The sequence below is a fragment of the Ooceraea biroi genome, chromosome 10, assembly GCF_003672135.1.
Source record: "Ooceraea biroi isolate clonal line C1 chromosome 10, Obir_v5.4, whole genome shotgun sequence".
In the NCBI taxonomy this organism is placed as follows: Eukaryota; Metazoa; Arthropoda; class Insecta; order Hymenoptera; family Formicidae; genus Ooceraea; species Ooceraea biroi.
The window spans coordinates 10,571,475-10,589,867 of NC_039515.1; the positions used below are offsets into that span (position 1 = coordinate 10,571,475).

Consider the following 18,393-nt stretch of genomic DNA (forward strand, 5'->3'; position numbering starts at 1 on the left):
CGGCCGAATGCCTTATATCGCGCGCGGATTCGGCACGCGAATGATTCAGCCGTGCTCATAATCGGGATACATCACCTTCATGTCCCACTAGCGTCCAATCGCGTCCTCGCCGTTCACGCGTGGAGAACGACATCGCGCAATTGTGCAAGGTTGATCTCAGCAGACGACGTACGTATCATCGCTATTGTGATTAATCTGCGGTGCATCAATATAAACTATCAACATCGATAAACTATCCTTGATTACCGCAGATCGATCGAGATCCGCATGACTCTGCGCACAATTACCGAGCAACGTTCGCAGCGAGTCGATAGTATGTCGATCTGCTCTATTTGTCGTCAACAGTGACTCGCAATGAGGATTATTGCCGTCATTAGGCCGCTGAATGGCGGCTCTGTGCGTACTTGCCATTATCTCCGGTTTATACCTCGTGCTGTCATATATTACGTGACGCGTAACGGCGCCGCGTTTCGATTAATTGCGCGCAAGTCACTTGGCTACCGCAAATATTGGGTCGTCCGGAAAGTTCGTGCCGATTTTTAATAGATGGCGTTGGAACATGTCTGAACATATCAATGTTATTGAAAACATACGATTTATATACATATGCTTAAAGGTGACATTTCAGCGCATCTTTAGGAAAAAAGTTGTTTCAGATTAATTGATTCGTGTCAGTTTTGTACTCTTTTGAAGATGGAAGAAAACAAAGAACATTTTAGACGCTTTTCTATTACCGGAAAGGCAAAAATGCCTCACAAGCAACAAATTCGATATGTTCTGTTTACGAAGAAGGCGCTTTAGCTGAAAGAACCGTACGTAAGTGGTTCGCTAAGTTTAGAGCTGATGATTTTAACCTTAAAGACCAAGAACGCTCGGGCAAACCCTCTACTACTGATGATGACCAACTCAAGACACTGATCGAGAATAACCCGCGCTACACGACACGTGAATTAGCAGAGATACTGAAAATATCGAAAACCACTGTCCACGATCATGTAGTGAAGCTTGGTTACGTAAGTCGCTATGATGTATGGGTTCCGCATAACTTGGCCGAAAAAATTTAATGGATCGCATTTCCATCTGCGACTCGCTGTACAAGCGCAACGAAACGTACCATTTTTGAAGCAATTAGTGACGGGTGACGAAAAATGGATCATTTACAACAATGTAGAACGAAAAAGATCCTGGGGTAAGCGAAATGAACCAGCATTAACCACTCCGAAAGCCGGCCTTCATCCAAAAAAAGTCATGCTCTGTGTCTGGTGGGATTGGAAAGGAATCCTATATTATGAGCTCCTACCACACAACCAAACGATAAATGCAGATAAGTACTGCTCGCAACTGGACGAATTAAAGACAGCGATTCAGGAAAAACGTCCAGAATTAGCTAATAGGAAGGGCGTCGTGTTCCATCAGGACAATGCCAGACCTCATGTTTCTTTGACTACCCGACAAAAATTGTTGGAGTTTGGCTGGGATGTGCTACCTCACCCACCGTATTCACCAGACATTGCACCTTCAGACTTTCACTTATTTAGGTCTGTGCAAAATTCCCTTAGCGGCAAGAACTTCAACTCTTTGATCGACATAAAAAATCACCTTGAGGAGTTTTTCGCCGAGAAACCTAAGAAGTTCTGGGAGAATGGAATCTTCCAGTTGCGTGAAAGATGGACAAAAGTTGTGAAACAAAACGGTGCATACATAAGTCAATAAATATTTATCGACATAAAAAAATGTTGCCTTTGAATTTTCCTTCAAAATCGGCACGAACTTTCCGGACGACCCAATAGATTCATCTCACAAAACCGAGCTAGCCAGACGATGTGGTCTACACGCTTAAAAAGTTCGATCAACGCTGATCATCAATTAAAATATCATGTAAACATTCATCGATCTTAATTCATTCATGGCAAGTGGCGTATCTAACAATCAGTGCCAGCGCATGCAAATTGCGCGATAACATCGAAATGTGGTTTGCGTCGACACGCGAATCGTAAGTCAACAACGAGCGGCCAGACACAATGAAACGAAATACATCTACTGTGCCTTGCCGCTCTCCCCGCATCTACGATCACAATTCTCTGGCTTTCCTTGATGGCAATCCGATTTCTGCGGCGCGAATTGTGCAAGTAGATCGAATAAGTTACCGAAGGAACCTTGAAATGGAAACACGCGCATTAATCTCGATGCTAATGCGCATAATGAAGTTGATATATCGGAGAAACGATGTCAATGTCAATAGCAAATGTTGCGAGTACGCTAATGACGGTGCAGCGAAAAGATTTTCGCGCCATTCGCGTTGATTCCCGCGAAAAGTCGCCAAGGTGAATGAATCTCGACTGTTGACTTGCAGCTATATTCGCGGCATAATATTTGACACGTGTAAGTGTTGAGTTGTAGCTCAAGCGAGTTCTACAATGAGAATTTAAGGTACAAAACTTAAGCTTCAAACTTTAACCCATAATAAATTGACCAATCACTGTCGATTTCTTCTTTCACATTTAACTGCGATTGGTCAATTTCTTATTAACTTAAACCTTAAAGATTAAATTTTTATGCCTTAAACTCTCATTGCGGAACCTGCTTAGTGATAAAATGTACCGAGACAGGAAAGATATGAAATTGTGGCGTGATTTAATTAATGTCTCGAGAGTAAGAAGATATCACACAACCAATTTTGCGTCTGCAGACAATTATATAATATTATTTTCGTGGACGTTTTTTATGCACTTTATACATGCACGTGGGTAGTTCTAGCAGGTTTAGAAGTCACGACTGGTTTACCTATATGGATTTGAAAACATGTGGATTTCCAAAACCGGCCGCGAGAAATGAACGCGCGATTCGCGGAATACGGCGAGACACGCTCTCGCGCAAAAGCGGGCGTAATTGCTCCCGCGAACTGGTTCAAAGGAGGCGCACCTTTCCAGGTGCGGTTTAACCGACGATGCGGGAAAGAGACATGTAGGTGATGTCACCGACTGCGAACGTTGGGTGTTGAAGTGATAATTGAAGTCTACAATGAGAATTTAAGGTATGAAACTTAAGCTTAAGCTTTAAACCATAAGAAATCGATTAATCACAGTTGCTTTCTTTTTTCACATTCAATTGTGATTGGTCAAAAATTGGTCTTACAGTTTAAAACTTAAAGCTTAAATTTATGCCTTAAATTCTCATTGTAGAACTCGGTTTAGAGAAGTTTTCATTCAGTAGTAGTTTAATGATAAAACGTAGATCTACGTTCAACGTTTGTAAAATTATCATGTATCAATAGAATAAACATCGATACTCGTTGCAAAAATACATCATGGTAACACACAAAAGAAACATCATATTTGTTGTTTCTTGTCATGTTTGTAAAAAAAGAAACTATAAATAATATATGTCTTTTATAATATACGCTGTCACAACTAAATAACAATTTCTTATAGTTTTTGAATAAAATTATGTTCACTAATAAGTTATTTACCACAGTATATCTGTGTATGCAATTACACTCTATTAAAAATACCGCTATAAAGTATGTATCGAAAAACGATATGACTGCCGCGGGCAAGTTCCGCCATCTGGCGTAATAAATTTATATCAAGAATGATGCTAGAGGGCAACACTCGTCGTTGCGGGCTGTTACAAGTCGGGACGCGCGTTCCATTACCTAGGGGGAAAATGTAAAGTGCCTAGAAATCTCTAAAGTGAAATGCCAAATCGGAGCAATTGGAGAAGGGGGAGCGGATACTGGGGAGGAAAAGAAGAGGAGAGATAGGGCAAAGCAGCGCCCCGTGTCGTGGCGAGAGCCACGGACGAGAGGATATATACGGTAGTGCGACTTTCCGTTCTGGTCGTGCGTATGCTCCGTCCGTGGAACCGAGTAAGACAGTACGCCATATTCCCACGGTGGTCGGTGGCGTGACAGAGACAACGATAGGCGGCCGGACGGATGACAGAAATGCACGACCGGGTAAACGCGAACGTCATCGACAGACGCGGCCAGCATCAGCGGTGGCGAAATCGCGTGGTTCGCGCGTAATTTGGGGCGTGTGCCATTCGCCGTGGATCGCGGCTCTCGCTTCGTCTGTCCCAACATTCCTCTCTCTCTCTTCCCCTCCCCCCCTCCTTGAGTGATACTGTTCTCGGTAGGCCCGTGTACACTAGCAACGTGTAATGTACTCGTGTACCGTGAAAATTGCGGATGAGGGCGACGATGCGCCAGCGACGGCGCGCATCACCGTCCCGTGACACGGCGACGTCGTGCGCTGCCTGTGTGTACGCCCGCGTCCGCGGCTGCTGAAACGGTCTGTCGGGAGCCAAAGGCAGAGAGGGACGGATGGACAGCCAATCAGTCGGTTAGTCAGCCGGTCGATCGGTCCGTCATCTAGCTAGGTAGACGAGAGCAAGGCAGAAACGAGCAGGTAGACAGGTCGGTGCGGCCATTTTTACACCGCAAGATGCGGCAACCGTGCGTGCCCGTTCGATCCGCCATTCCAAACAATCGGTGCGCTACGTGCCCTCCTCGCGGGATGCGTCCGACGGCGGCGAGTCGCGGTGCTGGCACCGCCGTGCTGCGACGACAACGATAAAGGCGCCGCGGCCGCGCTGCGCCAACCAACCAACCAGCCAGCCAATCGGTCAGTCAGTCAGTCAGTCGGACGGACGGACGGACGGACGGACGCACGAGGAGACACGCTGCTGTTGCCCGCAGACGTAAGGCGGTGCGCGAGACGTGACGTCGCGAGGACGGGAGGACGACGGCCAGCGGCCGCCGGTAGTAGTAGTGGTGGCAGTAGGTGTGCTGAACGGCGGTGGACGACGACGTCGTCGTCTCGCGGACGAACGACGACGGTGGCGAGGAGGAAACGGTGGAGGCGACGCGGCGGGGCAGGAGGAGACGGCGGAGAAGAAGAGGAGGAAGAAGAGGGAAGAAGAGAAACGTGATCGCGGTGGCGCGATAACGCGACGAGGAGGAGATGATAACGGCGCGTAGTCCCGCGGCTACGAGGAGGGCGAGAACGGAAAGTGGAAACGGCAGCCCCGCTGCGGTGTGATCGAGTTGCACCGCTCACATCAGCCGTGCGTGCTTCTCGTGCGGGAGGCTCTGCGGTTCGCAGTGATTCAAAACGAGGATAGGCTAGGCCGTGGTGCGTAAATCCGCGGGTGCTGGTGCGCCCGTGCGGATGATAATAACCGTTGGTGTGTCGAGCGCATCTGGTCTCTACTCTCCGGGAGTTGGCACCAGAGAGTAGCTCCTCCGATTTCTACGTACGCGCTCTCGGTGTGCTAAAGTGTGCTCGCTCAACGCGGCGCGTTCCGTTCTCAGTGTGTGCATTTGTGTACGTGCTCTCTCTCTCTCTCTCTCTCTCTCTCTCTCGCTCGCTCGCTCGCTCGCTCTTGCCCGCTTGACTCGCGCGCGGTCTCTCCGTCTCCCTCCCTGCCTGTCTGCCTCTTCATCTCTCTCTCGTATCTGTCCGCCCTGCGTGCGTGTTTCTCGCGTGCCTCCTCGCCACACGCACCCGGACTACTCTCTCCTCATCCTCGACCACCGCGCGATCGATGTGACATCGTGCCGTGCCGCGTCGTGAGCAGTGTGCTCGGCTCTTGTGTGCTCGCCTCGCGGTATCGCGGATACGCATCGCACCGCGAGCGACAGGACTCGTTTGACGAGCCGCCGCGCCAAGGGACACCGAGGCTCCCGGCGTTTACGCGCGTACAAGCGAGTACGCGGCGACGGTGCGTGCGTGCATGCGTTGCCGACGGCAACGTCTCTCTCGTGAGTGCGCGTATCCCGAGGCAGTTGTGTGGCGCGCTCCTCTCTCTTTCTCTCCTCCCTGCCCTGTCCCTTCTACCTCGTCTCTCCCTACCATCGTCCTCTCTCCCCGCCAGTGCCCTGCGCCCCTTCGCCCATCGTCTTCCTTTCTTTCCCTCCGTCCTTTTCCCGGTTCTCTCTCTCGCGCCCTCCCTTTCCCTTCCTCACTTTTCTTTCTCTCGTTCCTCCCTCCTCCGTCCCGCTTCCCATCGGTCGAGACGACCGTAGAATGCACGACGAGGCTGCCACAGTCGTCGTCGCTGTCATCTGTTCCCGCATTCCCTCCATCATTGTCGTGCTCGTCGGCTCCGTCGTCGCTCTCGTCCGTGCCAACGTACGTCTACGTTGACCGGCTTGTTGAAGAGGACATCGCGCGCCGCGGGTGATAACGCGCTGCTAGCCTATCTAGTGGACCTCTTTTAGTGAGTTCAGTGCCGTGGTGATCGCGCGAACGTCATGGAGATCGAAGCGAAGCAGCGTAGCCAGAAGACTCGCCGACGGGAGCGGGCGCAGCGCATGCTGGCGCAGAGGGAGAGCCTGGCCACCGCGAAGCAGCAGCAACAGCAGCAGCAGCAGCAACAGTCGCAGCAATCGCGGCAACGGCCGCCGAACGACGAGGAGGACAGTCACAGCGGCGAGGACGAGGACCCCGCCGGCGGCGGCGGCGGTCTCGGCCTCGGACTCGGACTCGGTGCCAAGACCGGTCATCCGCGGGACGGCCACTCGCGGCCGCCCAGGCCGCCACGACCCTCCAGGCACCGCAAGAAGTCTTCTCTCGCGGCCGCTAACCAGAAGGAGCCACCCTTCGAGGAGGACATTATCGATGGATTCGCCATCCTCGCCTTCCGCACGTACGACGACCTCGAGGTGAGCGGCACCGCGCGAATCCGCGCGTCCCCTTGGCGCGGCGACTCGCGTCGCTCGCACCTACTTAACCTAAAAACGCTTTACACGCTTCTTGCGTACACCTCATCGGTGTATGTTCTTTCTCACGGCTCTTCTCGATTCGGAGATTACGTTCGGGCATGCACGAACCGCGCGTCTATGAATTGCGAGCTGGAAATGTTTGTTTTGAACTCGAAGAGGTCGACTTGAAAGGCGTTGATAGTCCAGCCGTCTCGATTCGGATTGTTTAGGTTTCGGGTTGTACGGAGGGAAGATAGTCGGACCAAACGGTCTGCCGAATAAATGCCCGACGTTATGAACAAAAGTAAATGTCATTTTGTTTATGACATCTTTAAGTGGGCTTTCCTGAATTCAGTGACATGCAGAATGTCTATAATTGAATAATTTCTGGCTTTTAGTTGACAAAATACGAGCTGTTTCCTTGAATTATTCTTCAAACATTTACATTTCGTAAACATCGCCTCTGAATGAGAATCCTGTCAATCGTTTCGGCTTTATTCACATATTTGCTCTGTGCAGTAACACGAATTGCCCATCAACAACAATACAAGGTTACATCAATTTTTAAAAATATCTTTAATATGGCAGTTTAGATATCGGGCGCAAAGTATCTATCGAGAAACTCCTTGAGAAAGTGAAATACTTTTAGCGTTTCTGTCCAAAGTTACGTAGCAAATGTAAATAAAAATTTTACTGGTCTTAAGCTTTCCGCGTTTCCGAACATGACAACGCATTTTGAAGAAAAAGTAGAGAGAGTCCATCTTTTTTGATCACGGAATGATAGATGGCACGGTCCAAAAGAGCAGTTCCATTGTTTTCGACTGCGCCGTGTGTCACAATAACAGTCTGGTCAATGACACAGTTGTCAATTGGGAATGAAAGCGGCATTCCTTTTTTCGTACAAAAGATCGACCACTATTTTCTCTTAATCCACAAATTCACAGTAGATTATCATTCAATTCTATGTTTTCGAGGAAAGCTTATTAGTGTGGTAAGACACTTTTCATTGTTGGCATTCTAAAGACATTTTAAAGACATTTAAATGATTGTAGAACTTATTGGCAATTTTTTAACTGGATCAAACGTTTGATGCTTGAAAATAGCTGAATCAATTTCTCACCCTTCAAATTTCCAACTTTCCAAATTTTATTTGACGAACTTTATAGCAGGCAAATATCGTGATTTAAATTACATTTTGTATGCAGCGTATTCTAATGAAGAAAATATGCCATACGCCAGTAACTTGCACGGAATGCAACGTATACCATTCTTTACCCAACGACGTAACGTCAGATCAGAAAAATTGAGAATTGCAGGCTCCGAGAGTATTAACAAACAAGCGTGGGCTAATGTGTGTGTACGCAAAAGTGGTACATTAAACAGAACGGAATAGATTTCTCGTTCGTGATAAACGTATCCGAACGGATTAAGTTGATTGCTGCGCGCAGCGAGATCGGATGATCTCCATTCAGAGAATTACAACGAATTACGGAAACACGTTGGTTCTCACCAAGTCCCCGACCTCGGTCACGGCTTAATCGCGGTTAAAGTCGAACCGATGTTGCAGCAACCGGCCTTTGGAACGCACCGCAACGATATCAGCGACTGATAACGCACGATCGTCGTCTCCTCTCGCGGATCGCATCGCGCTGACCATTTCTTTGCAGTGCGTAACGGTATCGAAACGCATACACGCATGTACGGTAGAGAACTCTCACGTGCACGAGCAGCGAGGAGAGGATCGATTCGTCGTGTTCGTGCGAGGCTGCGAATCCCCCTTGGGGGGGAGAAAGCCCCGTGTTTCGATCATTTAATCCCGTGCGTTATCAGATATGACTTGTTATTACAATATTTTTTTCTTCCATCCAGCTTTTGTTATTTCTGGAAGGTTTCTCTGATCTTTTTGAACTTGTGCGTACGCGTTTTGCCAAACTACGAAGATGTCTGAATGAATCTTATGAGTAATTGATTATACTGTCGAGCCTCTTTTAGTTCGGAGAGTTTTGTATATGTTACTTTGCACGATATAGAAGTAGCTGTTAAAACACAATGGGAGATACAATTAAAGGAAATTAAAGGAAATTAAAGGAAGATTTCAACTAGCAAGGATAGAACACTCAACCTGAGTTGAATTGGAGATTGCGCGAATACGTCCTGGCCGTTGCGAGGGCAGATAAGTTGCTCCGCGAGAACTTGTCGATAACAGACAACATAAATTGTTCGCGGACGCTTGTGTTTTCGCTGTTGACATAAATTTACATCGTAAGAAATTGCGACCTTGCAACGCGAGCGCTTTAATACTCATTACGTGTCGTTCTTTATTCATAGAGCGAAAAACAATGTTTCTTTACAACAGTTTTCAAGTTTTCCTGGTTTCCCAAAGTTGGAAAAGATCAATTTATGATGTCACGCTCAGCATTGAAAGGACACTTGTCAAATTAATTAGTGTAGAAATGAAGGCACATATATAGGCTTCGCTTTTCTTGCTTCTGCTTGGTTTTCCTTCTTTCTTGGAAACAGTCTAATTGTGGCGAACGACCGACGGTAGTAAAATTCATCGGTGCATACGTTGGGAGGGGCTCTTGAGAGTTTTTATTCCCGACAAGAGTAATCCTCGACAATAAAATTCCCGCCATACATTGAGAGTGACACTTAATAAGTGGCCAATTGAAAATTTTATTCTTTGAGAGCGATCTCCAATAATAAAACCTTCGAGTGTGCGCTTCGTCTAGCCTTAGATATATCACGGGACATTTGATTCTCCTCCTTCGCTCTAAATTTATTAACATCCAGCTAGATCATTCTGCACATCATCATTCATGCACTGTTTTGATCGGGCAGATCTGATTAGCGATTTTCCACACTTTTCTACGTTGCATCAACTATTGGGTTGGCCAAAAAGTAATTGCGTTTTTTCCAATAGATGGACATACATATCTTGAAATGTAACTAACTTCATTCTAAACCGCAAATTCATTATGTAGGTTAACAACTCACAGTTCAAGCTTCTTTTACAAAAAGAAAGTACACGATTTCGTTAACAATTGTTTGTTTGCCGTCGATTTCAAAATGGAAAATCAAAAAGAACATTTTCGTCATAGTTTGTTTTATTACTTCCGAAAAGGGAAAAACGCTGTGCAAGCTCATAAAAAGTTATGTCATGTATATGGCGAAGATGCTTTAAAACTGCGGCAGTGTCAAAATTGGTTTACTAAATTTCGATCTGCAGATTTTAATGTGAAAGATGCACCACGCTCAGGAAGGCCAATCGAAATTGATGATGACAAAAGAAAGGCACTGATCGATTCCAATCGGCGTTTAACGACCCGAGAGATTGCTGAGAATCTTAGCATATCGAAATCGAGTGTTGAAAACCATTTAAAACGACTTGGATACATTAGTAAGCTCGATATTTCGGTACCACATGAGCTGAAAGAAATTCATCTCACTAAGCGTATTGACATCTGCGATTCTCTTTTGAAACGTGAGGAAAATGATCGATTTTTGAAACGCATGATAACAGGCGACGAAAAATGGATCGTCTACAACAACGTCGAACGAAAAAGATCGTGGAGCAAGCGTGATGAACCTGCTGAAACACTTGAAAAGCAGATATTCACCGAAGAAAGATTATGCTGTCAGTCTGGTGGGACTGTGTATTTTGAGCTGCTTGCAAGGAATCAAACCATTAATTCGGACGTATACTGTCGTCAACTGGATAAATTAAATGATGCCATCAAACAGAAACGTCGAGAATTGGTGAATCGCAAAGGTGTTGTGTTTCACCATGATAACGCTAGACCACGTACAAGTTTGGTCACTCGTGAAAAATTGTTGCAGCTTGGATGGGATGTTACCACATCCACCATATTCGCCAGACCTGGCACCATCAGATTACCATTTGTTTCGTTCTTTGCAAAACGCCTTGAATGGTAAAACCTTTACTGCTGATGAGGATATGAAATCGTTGTTGGAATTGTTTTTTGCTGAAAAAGATAAGAACTTTTTTGAGCGCGGAATCTTGAAGTTGCCTGAAAAATGACAAAAGATAATCAAACAAAATGGACAATATATTGTTTAATAAAGTTTTTGTTTCCCATGAAAAATTCGCCTTTTATTTATATAAAAAAAACGCAATTACTTTTTGGCCAACCCAATATGTATCGGCTACAAGTCTCTGTCAGCACAGTCAATATTAATTTAATAAACGGTTCATATTTCTGGCAGGCAATATGCCTTTACAAAATGCCAGTAACGACGATTATCCTCATTTATCTTTTCGCCGGGTTAAAACGGCTTTCAAACAGGAAAGTAATCAAAGACGAGATTGCGGCCACTTCTAGAAAAGTTGCAGGCGATTGCCGTTATCGTCGGGGGAAACGAAAACGCTATATCCGATACATTTTTACGGCGTCGGCCTCGCGCGAGCTTATCTTCTCGCAGTCGGTGCGCTTTTTATTTGCGGATCGATCATAAAGACCGGTGGAAAGAACGCTTGACACTTTTGTGCGCGAATTTCCACTTCTGTGATATTGCAGGACAGCCGATTCGAGGCACAAGGTATTTGGTTGATTGCGCGTCAGGTCTCGTGTCGCGATTTATCGGTGCGTGCACGCTCCAGATTATTACTTCTCGCTAGAAAACTTGGCGGGACGCGGCACGCTTTAAATCCGCAAATTAACTCGAAGGCACGCCGCGTAATTGCAGCTTCCTTTATCGTGATTTATCGTGGCCGCAAAGTTAATCGTTATCTTTCATTGTTCGCTTGCGCGCGCGCGCACAATTGCGTTGAATATGGTATCGTTGTTCGTCTCTTGATCACTGATAATTCCGTTAAATTCAATTCCCGATGTCGTAGATGCGGCAAAACGACGAAGATATATCACGCTGCACATTGCGTCGTCATGAATAAATATAGAATCCCGCGAATCCCGTTCGTGTACGCCTACATCATCGAGAGAGGATTTTCTCGTTCAAATTTGATAACTTGAAACTTCACGTTGAAACTATTTTCAACGTGATATCACCTGGACGTATAATATCAAATTTGATATAATGTATTTGATTTAACTGTGATAGAAATCTGTGCAGTTTTTCTAAACACCCAATCAGTTACTGTGTAGTATTACTGCATTCTCATTAGATGATCGATATTATGTAGGACATGGACAAGAACTTGATAGAGTTTTGCTCAGTAGCTGAAGCAGTTTTCCTGATAAAAATATGTATAGTTTGCCTAGGCAACTGCAGGTGTTATTGTATTACTGTATTTCATAGCTGTATCAAAACTGCGCAGAAACTGGACTAACATAGTGTCAGTTACTGGGACAGAATATAACATAACTGTTAAATAACTGCTTAAAACCTGCACGAAATTTCTACCAGGGAAGATATTGCGTAATTATATTATTCTATCCTCCAAGGAAGATTTGGAATAAAATTATTATAATATTATTATTTAAATATAAAAGAATTAAATAATCCATGTCTCTCTCTCTCTCTCTCTCTCTCTCTCTCTCTGCATTATGTTTCACAGTTATTCTATTTTCGCGCTATTAGTCACCTATAAAATAGAAATCAGCTTTGCATAATTTTCTTCGGTATTGAGTTAAAATTTATTTTATAAGTTAATAATCAGTCGTGCTTAGCAAAGTCATCGGCACATGCTTATTTTTATCATCAACACATTATTCAATCGTTTTTAATACGAACGCGATGAAATTTTGATTGATTTCGAGTATTCCATAACACAGATATTTTCTTATATATCTTATCTATCTATCTATCTATCTATATATATATATATATATATATATATATATATATATATATATATATAAAAGCCAATACCACTCACTCACTCACTCATTGACTCATCAACGTGCAGCCCGAACCACTGCACCTATCGACTTGAAATTTTAAGGGTATATTCCTACTATCACGTAGGTGCTCAGTAAGGGAGGGTTTTCCGAAATTCCACCCCTAATGGGTGAGAAGGGGTAAAATGTGTTTTTATTTAATTTTACACATAAATATCGCGGGCGAAGCCGGGACGGGGGATGCTAGTATATTTATAGAATTATATTTATAATTAGTATCAAAGTTGCCTCGCGTTCATGACGACGATGAACCACGCAGCCGGCTCGATTTTGCAGGTGGCTCGCCTGTTGCAGCCCTTTCGCGATCATATATGGCTGTAGCGATAAAAATATAGCCCGCATTTATACATCGGTTTTCTAAATAACATATGGTGTCAGCATGCCAGGTTTTCCAATAATTCGGAATCCAAATCCACGAAACGTGTAGAGCGATGCGAAAGTTTCTGTCAAAAACGTTTTTAAGGATACAAAACATGCTTTCATTTACATCAATATTTAATCAACTTGGTCGATAGAAAAAAATATCAAATGGAAACCGATAGAAACCGCGTTTCATCATTTTCATCACGGAATCATATGGAATTCTCAGGGGGTCTACCACACTTCAAAAAAGTGTACACCTATTGCCGAAAACGGTAATAAGTTCCGCATTTCTGCAGTTATTACCTTTGTTTCCTATATTGCCCAAATATTGCTTTTATTACCATTATTAATTAAGTATTACCGTTACATTGCCGTTATTGCCAAATATTGTGCATATATTTCCTTATTTCTGAAGCTATTGCTTTCTATTTTCAAGAAAAAGAGAGTTAGAAAAGTATGAAAATTTGCATTTTAAATATGAAAGAATCAAAATTAAAAAATTGATTAGTCCTTAGAATGGAGCAAACACAAAATAAAATAAAATATTATAATAACATATATAATAACATAACATATTTTATGTTATTATATTTTATTTTATGTTATGTGTTTTACATTAAATATTGATATTTCCGAATATTAATATTTAATGTAAAAAATTTTGGTTTGTTATTATAAAAGAAATAATATTTCTTTAACATAAAATATGTTGTTATTATATATGTATGTTATTATAATATTTTATTTTATTTTGTGTTTGCTCCATTCTAAGGACTAATCAATTTTTTAATTTTGATTCTTTCATATTTAAAATGCAAATTTTCATACTCTTCTAACTCTCTTTTTCTTGAAAATAGAAAGCAATAGCTTCAGAAATAAGGAAATATATGCACAATATTTGGCAATAACGGCGCAATGTAACGGTAATACTTAATTAATAACGGTAATAAAAGCAATATTTGGGCAATACAGGAAACAAAGGTAATAACTGCAGAAATGTGCCAGTCGCGACAGAATGTGTCGTAGAATCCTGAATCTTTTGTAGGAATTAAGTTTTATGTATACATTCATGGAGATCACCTTTTTTACTGTGACAGTTATACTATATAAGTAAAATATTGTTAAATATTAAATATTAAAATAATATCTGATTATTTACCCATTTTGACAAGAGAGAACACCAAACTCTTACTAGAACTGAACTCAACTCACTTATTTGAACTCAATTTATCAAGAAATTATTAAGCACAGTTGCGAACTGTAGTAAGCACAGAAATGATAGTGAGGATATTTGCGCGCCGGCTCGTGCTTGTTTAACTATTTCTGTTGTATTGCTTATTTATTTCCTGTTTATTTCCTCTATTGCTGCTTTATTATACACTATTATTTTTTTATTTCCGTCTATTGCCTACTATTGCTTTTTTGCCCAATATTGCCGCTTATTTCCCAATATTGTGTAGTTATTTCCTTGTTATTGTTATGTATTGCTCAAAATTTGTACACCTATTGCCGAGTGCGGTAGACCCCTTGGGAATTCTAGATCCATGCATGTCGTCAATCAAGGTCGTTTTAACAGTGATTGACAATGTTCCTATGAAAATACTGAAATCTCATAATGTTTTCGTGATCGCGGTAACTCGCATTATCAGTTTGCGTTGCAAACTCGCTCACTATCAATATATTCGAGACGGACGTCGCGCAGCGCGAATACTAGTCTCACTGATATTTCTTACTCTCTGTTTTCATTTCGCAAAAAGCGAAGTTTATCTTCGGGCGACCGTTTCACCGAGGCGGCCGCAAAATACATATGACCATAGGTAATCGTTCATTATCATAATCATTACGCTCGCTGTGCTTGTTTATGCAACCGGCTTCGCTTCGTAAATTTATCGCCTCATGGCTTCTTTTATTTCATTACTGTTGCCTGCTTACGTGTCACAATCGAAGGACGAGAGTGACGAAATCGAAACAGAAGCGCAGTGTGTCTTGCAGCTGATCCGTTTTTCAACGTTGCAATAATTGTAGCGCGTTGAAATTAGCGTATTGAACGATTAGTTCGATCAGTCAGAATAATTGAGACGCTCTTTTCATTTGGTATGAATAATTTCTCTATGTATTTAGTTCTGCATATAAACTTAACAGTATAGAAATAATAATTATTAAAATGATTAATATAAATCAGGTATACTAATATATTCGCTGAATTACGATGCATATTAATGCTTTATTAGCAATAATGTTTTAATTATAATAAATATATGCTAAATATATATTAATACATCCTCTAAATGCGTTACATAATTATATTACGTTAACGTATCAAAGCGCATTAACTGTTTCGTGCCATCGTATTAACATTTTAATATCTATATCATTATTATTATTATTTTGTTAATGTCAACTTTACATTTAACGGCAACGCTCCATCATTCCTCATTTTCGTTTCGATTCTTAATTCAGAAATCATCTATCTATATTTTCGAACTTTATTCTGAAAAAAACATTTTACGCGCTCACCAGCTGCCATGAATTGTGGGATATCTTGTATAAGCGAATAAAGTGCACTTCCTCTTACCGCTAAAAACAACTGGCACCTTTTAACAGCGTTCAAGTGCAAAACGCGCCGTTATTGTTATCGCGTGTGCGAACGATGGAATTGAGCACGATCTAAAGTGTCGAAACGGGGCCTGTCCATCAATTCTCTATAGGTATTCTGGCATGAAAGTGGAGCCCTGAAAATTGTCGAATATTCGAAAGGAAAAGCGGAAAATCCGCTCCTATACCCGCGCGACGATTTTTTTTTTCTTAGCTAAGTACCGCCAAGTTCTCTCTCGAGTGGCGCGCTGTAATCTGTTGCTAATTAAATAGAATAGCAACACTCGCAAGGGTGGTGGATAGGGGGAGACGCCTACATATTGAGGCAGCGTGGAATCGCGGTCCGTGAATTATCGATACCACTTCTCGAGAGATTATTAGACTCCCCCTGCGTTATCGCAAATGATGCTGCAAATGGAACGTTTCGGAAAGTTCATCTCACCGATGAGGCGATGGTTGGTTCTCGGCGTTCTCGGACAAGAAGATGCGCACGCGTGAGAGAAAGAGAGAAGAAAAGCGAGGGAGAGAAAGAGAGAGAATTCAATCCTGTTAAAAATGACGTTCTCGCCGCCGTCGGTCGACCTTGGCTCGCTTATTTGGAAATGCACGCGAGCGAGGAGCGACCTGCTGCTGCTGCGGCAGCAGCACGCGGACGGCCTTGCGAGCGAATGAAATCGCTCGCCGCTAAACGCTCGGCTCCGATTTGCGAAATGTTTCGGCAAGAGCGTCGTGTGGATTGCGTACGGCGCGTCCGATGTCAAAGGCGCATTTCGCTTCTACCGTGTCCTTTTGCAATCGCCGACGGCGCGCGGCGATGACGGGGGCAGGAGGAGGCGGGAGAGCGATCCTTTTGATATCACCGATCCCGTCGGAATACGTAAACCCCAACCCAGCTCCCAGGTGCCGATTCTCACGGCGGGTGTCTTTCGCCGTTTATTTGTTTGCCGTCCGCCCTCGGGACAAGATCGTTTCGTTTTCCGAAAAATACCGTACGCGCGCTAAAATCACCGTGAAATATATGTGCATGCGTAATTATGCCGTAACGACGCGCGCACGCAGCGAGTTTAACGCGTACCGACACGGCTGCGATTTTCAATCTCTCTCTCTCTCTCCTCCCTCCCTCCCTCTCCCTCTCCCTCTCCCTATCTCCTCTTTTGACTAATTAAATGTCCGCCGATTAATAACATGCAATTTAACGCTTAATATAGCTGCATAAACATTTTGCAACATTTTTTTAGACACATAATCAAATTACAGCTTTTGTCGGTCATTATCTCGACAGATTGTATCCATGGGATATGAGTACTATGATACAGACCTGCTGCTAACCGTAGCGGAAACAGACTTGCACAGCAAGCTATTTTTTTTTTTCCCCGTCAATAAATTCCAATTATTATTATGTACACAGGATACGGTCAGTATACAGCTTTTTTTTCTGCACTTGTATGTAATACACGGTTTTGCATGGTCTGCAATAATTTAATAGATATCCGAGTCGCACCGATTTGTGTATTTCATCAAAATCTCGAACGGCAAATCGCGCGGTGTTGTGCAGAGGCTCTAAAAAAAACCCAGTTGCCAGCAACGTTGGCTAAATTAAATTGCATTTTTAACGCCATTTTTTACCCGGAGACAAAGCTTCGCGTGCGAAAAAATTTATTTTACACTTTCCACGGAATTTTTTGGTCGGAAAATTCTGCGCCATTGTGCCACGAGTTCGTTGCATCTTGCACGACACGTATGAAAAAAGTGGTAAATGCGAAAATCAATAAAAATTATTGATATCACTTTGGAGTGGAATATTTATTTATAGTATCAATTTACGGCTAAAAGTGCTTCGATCGTCCACACGGAGCGTTACACTGATAATCACGATAAACTGCACGCTCTATGAATAGAATATCGCGGAAAACGTGCTTATCATTATCCATTAAATTGTCAGCAAGCTGCGTTACATCCGAGCGCACTCTTGTAATGGACGATGGACATGCACATTGATTGAAATATCGATCTCGTTGACCGACAATCTCAACTCCAAACTCTATTCCAAAGAGGGTCTATTAAAAAAAAGTCAAAGATGTCAGGCGATCGATAATCGTCGAGACGTACACTCGTAAAGCCGAGATGAGCTTAGAGTTGGATGATACAGATGAACCAGCGTTACATTATAAGAAATACGCCGATACGATCGCTGCGATGTCGTTAATATCGGTGATTGAATCGTACGAATAAATTATTTGCTTCGTAAACTTTGAACGAGATCGTTATCGGAGAGAGACGAGTTTAAAAATTAACGAGTAAGTGACGCGAGGTGTCTTGATTAATTATGAGAAATCCCGATTGTCCCCCACTTCTCTCTCCTCTTCATTATTGTACAGGATATCAAATTAGGGATAACGTTCGCCGTTACGGCTACTGATATTTGCAGAAATGTGGAAAACAGACGTATTCATAGGATCCGTCGCGGCACAAAGAGATTGCTTTAATTGACACATAATTATACTCCTCGAGACAGAGAGTAAGATTTAGAACGTAAACATCGGATCTACGTGTGTATGCGTATCACACATCACGTATAACTGTCACATTACGAGCTGTTGTACACCCTCAGAAAGGATTTCTGATAACGAGACGAAAAATATTCTTGACTAATTTAATCGTATCACAAGTATAAAAAATATGAAAATAAAACAATTTTTAATTTAAATCAGTAATTTCTATTCTTCTCTCTCGAATTAAATAACATTGTCTTACTGTCTTGAGACAAGAGTAACATGTGCAAATTTATGCTTATATATTCTTGTATGTAGACTAATTTGATATTAGCGCCACTTTATAGTAGGCTTTGTC

General features: G+C 43.0%; 1 protein-coding gene across 8 annotated transcripts in view; it reads left to right on the top strand.

Annotated features, from left to right (window-relative positions):
• The first annotated feature begins 3,754 nt into the window (after positions 1-3,754).
• Positions 3,755-18,393, top strand: part of LOC105284991 (autism susceptibility gene 2 protein-like) — a 39,100-nt gene continuing 24,461 nt past the window's right edge. For 3 of the 8 annotated variants that reach the window (XR_003407059.1, XM_026972864.1, XM_011348890.3), the window contains exon 1: positions 3,759-6,667. Coding sequence is in view for 7 of the 8 variants with exons in the window: in XM_026972864.1 (XP_026828665.1) it covers positions 6,257-6,667 (411 nt within the window). In the remaining variant the exon portion in view is untranslated. Of the gene's footprint in view, positions 6,668-18,393 lie in introns of all 8 variants that reach the window. The other 5 variants (XM_011348892.3, XM_026972865.1, XM_011348895.3 and 2 more) reach the window with 4 other exon arrangements.